Source organism: Etheostoma cragini, chromosome 16, assembly GCF_013103735.1.
Source record: "Etheostoma cragini isolate CJK2018 chromosome 16, CSU_Ecrag_1.0, whole genome shotgun sequence".
NCBI lineage: Eukaryota > Metazoa > Chordata > Actinopteri > Perciformes > Percidae > Etheostoma > Etheostoma cragini.
The window spans coordinates 23764241-23772783 of NC_048422.1; the positions used below are offsets into that span (position 1 = coordinate 23764241).

General features: G+C 43.3%; 2 protein-coding genes across 5 annotated transcripts in view; one reads left to right on the forward strand and one right to left on the reverse strand.

Annotated features, from left to right (window-relative positions):
* The window catches only part of scarb1 (scavenger receptor class B, member 1), a 23247-nt gene extending 22511 nt beyond the window's left edge, over positions 1 to 736 (forward strand). For 2 of the 4 annotated variants that reach the window (XM_034896695.1, XM_034896694.1), the window contains exon 12: positions 424 to 736. In XM_034896695.1, coding sequence (XP_034752586.1) covers positions 424 to 513 — 90 coding nt within the window. In that variant the 3' untranslated portion in view covers positions 514 to 736. The remainder of the gene's footprint in view (positions 1 to 423) is intronic. The other 2 variants (XM_034896697.1, XM_034896696.1) reach the window with 1 other exon arrangement.
* A 5152-nt stretch (positions 737 to 5888) lies between these two features.
* The window catches only part of LOC117959733 (substance-P receptor-like), a 5006-nt gene continuing 2351 nt past the window's right edge, over positions 5889 to 8543 (reverse strand). Inside the window, exons 2-5 of the mRNA XM_034897012.1 lie at positions 8060 to 8296; positions 7662 to 7858; positions 7426 to 7522; positions 5889 to 6766 (exon numbers count right to left, since the gene is read on the reverse strand). Of these exons, the coding sequence (XP_034752903.1) occupies positions 6578 to 6766; positions 7426 to 7522; positions 7662 to 7858; positions 8060 to 8296 (720 nt within the window). The 3' untranslated portion in view covers positions 5889 to 6577. The remainder of the gene's footprint in view (positions 6767 to 7425; positions 7523 to 7661; positions 7859 to 8059; positions 8297 to 8543) is intronic.

Below are 8543 nucleotides of genomic sequence, written 5' to 3' on the forward strand. Positions count from 1 at the left end.
CGCTGACGTACCAGCACTGATACGTCAGCGCGTCCAAATTTATATTTGAGTTTTTAGGGTTTTTCACTTGGAATCAAAAGTCAGAGCCTTCAGCTGCTTCGTGGCCATATTTCATCCCGATGATATTCCCCAAAAATAAAGCCTTTTTTCATGTGAGATACGACTCAAAACGCCGATGTGTTCAAGACTCTCTTTCACTTTATGAGATATTTAAGATGCATCTTCTAAAGCAAGTCATTTGTTAAGAGACTGCGTCTTATTTTGAATGTTGTTAGATATTTTTTCTGCTAGAAATGAGATGATTATATTTGGTAAGAATTTGCTTAACTCTCTCTCGCTCTCTCGCTCTCTCTCTCTCTCTCGCTCTCTCTCTTTCTCTCTTTCTCTCTCTCTCTCTCTCTCTCTCTCTCTCTCTCGGTCCTGACACAGAGAAGTGAACGTGAAGGTGGCACCCCATCAGATGGAAACCCAAGCACAGAGAAAGACCCCCTGCTGGAAGAGGATGCAGACTGACACACACACACACACACACACACACACACACACACACACACACACACACACACAGACACACACACACACAGCTGGGGTTGTGGACTTCCTCTCGGCCACTATCTTGAACTGAAACACTGACACATGGTGCTCCGCTTGGTATTTTCTATGAGTCATGCGCACAAGTCAAGCGATGCCATGTTTTTATTACCTGTCTCTGACTTTAATGTTAATGTCCGACACTCAAAGAACTTTTTTTTTAATTTTTTTTATTTACTTTTAACAAACTCTCTTCATTAACTCTGTGTCGAAGCAGTCGGGCTTGAAACACAACAAGTTAAGATGTCATTTTAAAACCACTTTTTTGTGCAAAATCTACCCCAGAAAACACTATTTCCCGCTCAGTTTGCGCCGCGCCCGGTTCGATGAGCGGAAGTTTTATAGTTCATCACTTCATCTGTCAAAGAAATGTTTCTGCATCAACCACAAGGGATGACAACGGATGACTGCCTGCTGTCGAATACTTCACTACCGACGTGCCTTTATCAAGGTGGGAACACTTGTTGTTTTTAATGTTAGAGATCAAAGAATCCAACACTCCTCTGTCTGTCAGCGAGTCGGGCAGAGCGGACTACTACTGCTGGCTTCTGTAAAGGTGTGAATATATTTCATGAAATGGACGTGAATGCTGACGTTTGTGTCAAATGTCTCCTTTATTGTGAAGAAGGGAATGAATGAAGAGAAACCTAGAGGGAATAAATGTTTGTTTAACATCCTTCTATGAATGTGTGCTCTCTATTTTCTTCTCTGGGCGTCTTGAACGTTCCCCAAATTCCCCTCATAACTCACGTGGTCACCATGGTCTCCCAGGTTGTCTTCAGTTCAGTGGCACAGTCCAACATCCGAAATCCTCCCTATATCCTGGTTATATTTGATCAGAATATGTTTCTTGACCAACATCAATATGTGTGTATGTTAATATAATCACTAACTTGCACGTTTCTTTCAACTGAGAAGCATTTCTGAACTTAGAGACGTGGTTTTGCAATGGGAACTTGAGAGGAGCGTTCCTGGTTTAATATCATCCGGGCTTCAATACTGCAACTCGGCTGCAAAGGCGGCTCAGGACCTGGTCCACATCTGGTCCAGGACTATGCTGAAAGGCTGTGGGCCAGGTCCAGCCACCATGACTACGTTACGATGTATTTTTACCTTTCTTGCCTTTTGTGATTCACGATTTACTGTGATTAATTGTGATTTACTGTGATTAATTGTGATTTACTATGATTAATTGGGATTTACTGTGATTAATTTGGATTTTTGATTGAGTATCAGCGGGCTTTAAGGTAACTTTACTCTCTTAGTTACTTAGTTACTTCTAGGTGACCACGTGTTGTCCTCTCAGATTCCCTCACCTGTCCGCTGTTAGAAGCGTTGTGCACGAGCACACACATTGAGCTAAGTGTGCGATTGTTTGAACGCAGGAGGAATTTGACCTCTTTATCTGCGCCGCACGCCGCCTTTATCTTCTGTCTCCTCAGAGGCTCCGAGTCAAAGTCTGCTCATGTTAACTTGTTGTATACAGAAGTTTATATTCACACGTTTCTTCAAAGACCCAAAAATGTCTAATCAAGCCGTGAGAGAGACGATGTTAACTCATTTTGAGTCAATGGAATTTAACTTAAAAACCAAAAACGATCTCAAATATCTTCATAGTGAGCCATATATCACATCATTCACATTTTCTCAAATGCTTTTATAATGTTAGTGTCTGAGTTATTAGACAAACAAATGAATGGGCACAGAAGAGATGTTCAAACTGAATAATTAACACAACAAGAGTAGATAAATATCTAAATACTAATTTAAGAAAATTTAAGAAAAAACATGAAATAATACACACTTTTTTAAGCATTACAACCTTTCATATTTCAACAACTAGTTTACTTGTTTTTAAAAAATGAAATCGATGAAATACAAAATGCATGTGTAAAAACAACCACGTAAAGAACAACGGCTTATCTCAAACCAGAGATACACTAACGTAGACGTGCAAAATCAGAAATACATTTTAAGTGTTAGTGTGCAAAAAAACAACATAACTGTAATAAAGAGAAACTCATGCCGAGAAGCAGAAATAATTGCTCATTGTTCATAGTAAAAACAACAGTTTTATAAGAGTTATCTTTAAATTTTTTCCAAAAAACACAGTTTAGACAACAGGGCATCGCTGAACTAAAATGTATTTATCCCTCATGTTGTCCTCATGTTGTCCCCATGTTGCCTTCATGTTGTCCTCATGTTGTCCCCATGTTGTCCCCATGTTGCCCTCATGTTGTCCTAATGTTGTCCTCATGTTGTCCTCATGTTGTCCCCATGTTTTCTTCATGTTGTCCCCATGTTGTCCTCATGTTGTCCCCATGTTGTCTTCATGTTGTCCTCATGTTGTCCTCATGTTGTCCCCATGTTGCCTTCATGTTGTCCTCATGTTGTCCTCATGTTGTCCTCATGTTGTCCCCATGTTGCCTTCATGTTGCCTTCATGTTGTCCTCATGTTGTCCCCATGTTGTCCTCATGTTGTCCTCATGTTGTCTTCATGTTGTCCCCATGTTGTCCTATATCAATGTTCTTTTTAATTCCCCAAAATAACATGATTGATTCCACCCAACGCTCTTTGCCAAGTACAAATCTCTACTTTCATTAATTTTGGGGCGTCTTATTCAATTTTATAGCATTGTAAAACAAATGGAAGTGTTTTTGAAATATTATTGAGTAAAAGTTGACATATTCCAGTCTGTGATTATCATCAACATCCATTCCTTTAATTTTAGTCTCAATAACTCCTAATTTCTGCTTTTCTAACTCAAACATTAGGTATCATTTCCTATAAATGAGGTTAATTGACCATAAATTCCAAAAAAAAAATGTATAACTTAAGTTAATAAGTTAGTGTTACGTAGTCAAAAAAGGGTCAAATGTGTTGAAAAAAGGGACAAAAACATAAGAAAAAGTAAAAAATGATGAAAAGCCTCAACAAAAGTGGTGATTTTCAATTTTGAAGGGAAGACAACACGAGGGTTAAAGGATGTTTCTTTTGGGACAGTAGCACTGACGTGAAGTGTTGCCTTTAAGGTCAGTTGTATAAATGAGCTCCAAATGTGCGAGATAAGTGGAGGTTGTGGTTAAAGATGTCCCTTCACATTTGGGACACATTTTAGTCTAGTGTGTCTCTTTGTCCAAACTGTACTTATGGTTACAGTTTGGGATTGAACAGCTAGGCTGAGCCCTGTTTCTTTCTTTCTAGAAAGAATAACAGATCATCATCATACACGGAGGATTTATATCAGAGGCTTGTTTTACTCCTCTGGTCTCAATAAACCCACTCAGGTTTAATGTTGGGGGGTGTAACGATACGGAGGGTGTGACTTTGGGTTTAATATTGAGGGACACACACACACACACGTAGATCTGTATATATCAAGTCCGACCTGTGACAACTTCTTGCATGTCTTCCACTTCTCTCACCTAGCTGTCCTGTCCATTAAAGGTGGAAAAGCCCCCAAAAATAATCAAATAAATTCAATTATCAATGATATAGTGCAAGATAGCACTGTAAGTAAAGGAATGTGTGAGTCTCTCCCTTCTGTTCTGTTGTTGTGATATCGGCAATGCTTATAAAATGTCAGGATTATGCAAGATATGACACAATCCTGACGCCATATTCAGGCCTAAAAATGTAATCGGAATGCATTGTTTGCTTTATTTACTAAATCCCCTGAAAGCCAAGGAACATTTTGCTTACTTTGTCGGGGTTTTATGTCGACCAGACTATACGCGAGAAGGCTATAAGAGACATGCAACAGTGCAGTTTTAAGATATTTGACGTGTCTGAGCGTTTGAGTGTGTCCCTTAGTGAAATTGCGTTTGACACCCCTCCTGTATGACTTTCAGTCTCTCGATATGTGTCTCCCGTTTCTCTGTCTCGTCCATTTGGGTGGCCTGTGAATCAGCGGCTGCACATTGAAATCTGCTCAACACATTGTCAAAACAAGGGGCTAATCCAGTCCAACAGGTGCTGGATCACACACACACACACACACTGAATCTGCCTCTCTATTTCCAATCACACACACAACGTCACAGACTCGACTGTTGCCAAGGGAAGCGGAAGGTCACGCGTTTCCAAAACCATCCAGAGAATGCTGGGGGTTGCACATGTTGAGTGACCATTGGGAGTTGGACTGACGTTTTTCGACTGCTTCTATCAGTATTTGCAATCTGTCTGCAGTGTCCAACATTTCACACACTTCACCAGTGATGGAAGAAGTACTCTGAGCTTTTACTTAAGTAAAACAATGTTAAAAACTCGGAAAGCCTTGCATTCAGCTGTCAGATGAAGATAAAAAAGTTAAACAGTACGGTGGCTGATTCTCATTCTTCTTGTTTGATATCTCCTCGCTCCTCGGTTGAACCGGAAGTTGTTCTGGCACTCCTTCGCTTTGGTCGTCCTAAAGATCTTATTTCTGCACTGAGGAGCAAGGATGGATCTTTGAGGAGCTATGAGTGAGGATGGAGGAGGGATCTCCGAGGAGCTATGAGTGAGGATAGAGGAGGGATCTCCGAGGAGCTGTGAGCAAGGATGGATCTCCAAGGAGCTATGAGCGAGTATGGAGGACGGATCTCCAAGGAGCTATAAGTGAGGCTGGAGGAGGGATCTCTGAGGAGCTGTGAGCGAGGATGGATCTCCAAGGAGCTATAAGCGAGGATGGAGGACGGATCTCCAAGGAGCTATAAGTGAGGCTGGAGGAGGGATCTCTGAGTAGCTGTGAGCAAGGATGGATCTCCGAGGAACTATGAGCAAGGATGGAGAAGGGATCTCCAAGGAGCTATGAGCAAGGATGGATCTTTGAGGAGCTATGAGTGAGGATGGAGGAGGGATCTCCAAGGAGCTATGAGTGAGGATTAAGGAGGGATCTCCAAGGAGCTGTGAGCGAGGATGGATCTCCGAGGAGCTATGAGCGAGAATGGAGAAGGGATCTCCAAGGAGCTATGAGAGAGGATGGAGAAGGGATCTCCAAGGAGCTATGAGAGAGGATGGAGGAGGGATCTCCGAGGAGCTATGAGCAAGGATGGATCTCCGAGGAGCTATGAGCGAGAATGGAGAAGGGATCTCCAAGAAGCTATGAGAGAGGATGGAGAAGGGATCTCCAAGTAGCTATGAGAGAGGATGGAGGAGGGATCTCCGAGGAGCTATGAGCAAGGAAACACTAGAGCAGCCTTCCCGGAAGATGTGCAGCTGGTAGCCGTTGCTAACTCCGAATTCACGCTGTATGGGTGTCTCATCCCTCCAAAAAAAAAAATGGCTCGTTGGAGATGGGCTGATACATCAGCCCGTTGTTTTTATTCCCACAGAGTAGCTGTAAACCGCTCTACATGCGAGCTGTTGCTGATGTAAATACACAGACTGAAGATGATCCGTAATCTGAACGGATTTAGTCTCTCTAGCTAATAAACGTCACCATCGGCCACACAACATGTATTATGTACAGAATAAGTCTTCAAATCAGACAAATATAAAAAAAAACATTAATACGTTTTTGCTGTGTGAAACGCCAATGTGTTGTGTCGATTCTGAACCAATCAGCTGTTAGATCAGCTGAGAGCTTTCCCAGTGGAAAGTAACCTGCGGCCGCCTCGATCTCGTGAGGTCATTGTTGACCACGTGTGCATGACGTCGGACACAAATCTGACCGGGATGCACTGGGCGGCGATCGCCGGCGACCGATTCTTGCGCAGGCCTGGCTCTTCTCGAACGGGACTATTTTCTCTCCCATGCTTCCTCAGTGGGACGCACTAAGATGTGAGGAAGCGAAGTGGAGGAACCGGGGATGTAATTGAAGTGAAGTGAGATCAAGCCAGTATTACCCTCTGAGACTGCACTTGTCCGCTGGTTAGAACATCACAGCTAAAGAACCTACTTAACCAAAGCGACGGCGTCTGATCTCGACTGCCTCCTTGCAACCGTGAGATCGGATCCTCGTCACGCATTCACACTTGGTTCCCACGCCACCTGATGGTGTTTGCCCTACTGTGACGGGCTGTTGGGGCAATCGGGGCTCTTGGTCAGTGCCTCTGAGCCGTTGGATTTGACGTCCACAGGAGGCCGGGTGTGAGGACAGCAGGACGGCAGCTCCGACGTCCTTTGCTCCCCTTCTGCTGGGTGGTTGGAGCTGAAAACCACCGTCCCCGCCCGACTAGCTCTGTATATGCTCACCTGAAAATACACAAGAAATAGTCAGTGATGGTAATCCAATACATGACTGTGATTGGTTTCAAGAAATACCAATAAACCAGAGCATGTTTTTCTCCCATCCCGGAATGGTGTTTGGACAATGTGAGACTACTGTCGCTCCCCGATGTGAGGCGGGTGCAGATATATATATGCATATAAGATGCTAACGAGAGACTTCTGTAATGTCAACACAGTAAAAATGGACCATAGATAGCTACAACGTTTCTGAAATGACAGCTAGCTTAGCTTCAAGCTAGCATCAAACACAACAAAGGCTGTCAGTTGATTGGTGTTTTGAGCTAACGTTAGCAATCACACAACCATAGATAGCTACAACGTTTCTGAAATGACTGCTAGCTTAGCTACAAGTTAGCAATCCAACACAACAAAGAATCTCAGTTGAGGGGCTTTTTGAGCTAACGTTAGCAACCAATCAAACATAGATAGCTACAACGTTTTTGAAACAATTTCCATCTTCTGTTATCGTTTGTAATGAGAAAAGTTTATTATTTCATGTATCTCAAAAATTTCAGTATGACAGTTATGCCGTAAACTGTTTAAATCTGAGCATGCGCGACTCAAAACGACACTCAGGCGGTGACACTACCCCTACCGTGATGTGACTCCAGGCCTGCACTCACCTGTGTGTGCTGGTAGCGCCGCGATTTGAGTTGCAGCTCCTCCTTGGCGCCGGTGGGAACACAGCAACAAAACACCTGCTGGAAACCTGCTCTGAACCTGCCGAGAGGAAGACAAATACTTCATAATGGGATGGATTAAGCAGGCAGGATTACAGACACAAATACAGATTACCTACAGAGAGAGGGGGAGAGAGAGAGAGAGAGAGGGAGAGAGAGATTACTAGCGGGCGTCCTACCTGCTGTTGAGGCAGTAGTAGATGATGGGGTTGTACATGGTGGAGCTCATGGCCAGCCACATGACGGCCAGGTACACCTGCTGGATGTAGCGCTGCTCGAATAAATCGGGGAAGAACTGGTGCAGTAAGAAGTAGATGTGATACGGCAGCCAGCAGCCGGCGAACGTACACACAACCACGATCAACATCTTCACCACCTGCCACAAAAACACACCGGGCGTACGCCCGCTTTAAATTAATCTTTTTTACTTTTTATTGTTTTGCGGGGGATTTAAAACCCATTCAATTAAAAGATAGGGTTTGATAGGAAGACACAAGGTTTGTGTGTGTGTGTGTGTGTGTGTGGGTGTGGGTGTGGGTGTGTGGGTGTGTGTGTGTGTGTGTGTGTGTGTGTTCACCTTGCGTTTGGCAGTCATCTGTTTTTTGTAGTGTTCAGTGGAGTCTCCGGGGATCTCACTCGCCCAGAGGGTGACACCCACGATCGTGTACGCACATCCCATAATGCAAAGGGGCAGGAAGTAGATCAGCAGTGTCACACACACATAGTATCTGTGCAATGAGAGGATACGGAGGAAAAACATATGATTGTTGTGTTGTGACAAACAGACGGTGCAAAGTGTGTCACAGTCTTTACCCTTAAAACTTCACTGTTTCATGGCTTATGAAAATAAAAATTCCACTGATATAGTCGTTTGACAAAAGAAATAAATTAAACTATCAAGCCGTCTTGGTTCGTCTTTCCACTGTTCCAACAATCAACACTTTTGTCTAGTTGAAATAAACTCTTAATTTACCCATTTACATGTGGAGATATGCTGCTGTATACACGCTAAAAGTAGTGATTATTTACATGGAGTCTGGTGGAGATATGCTGCTCTATAC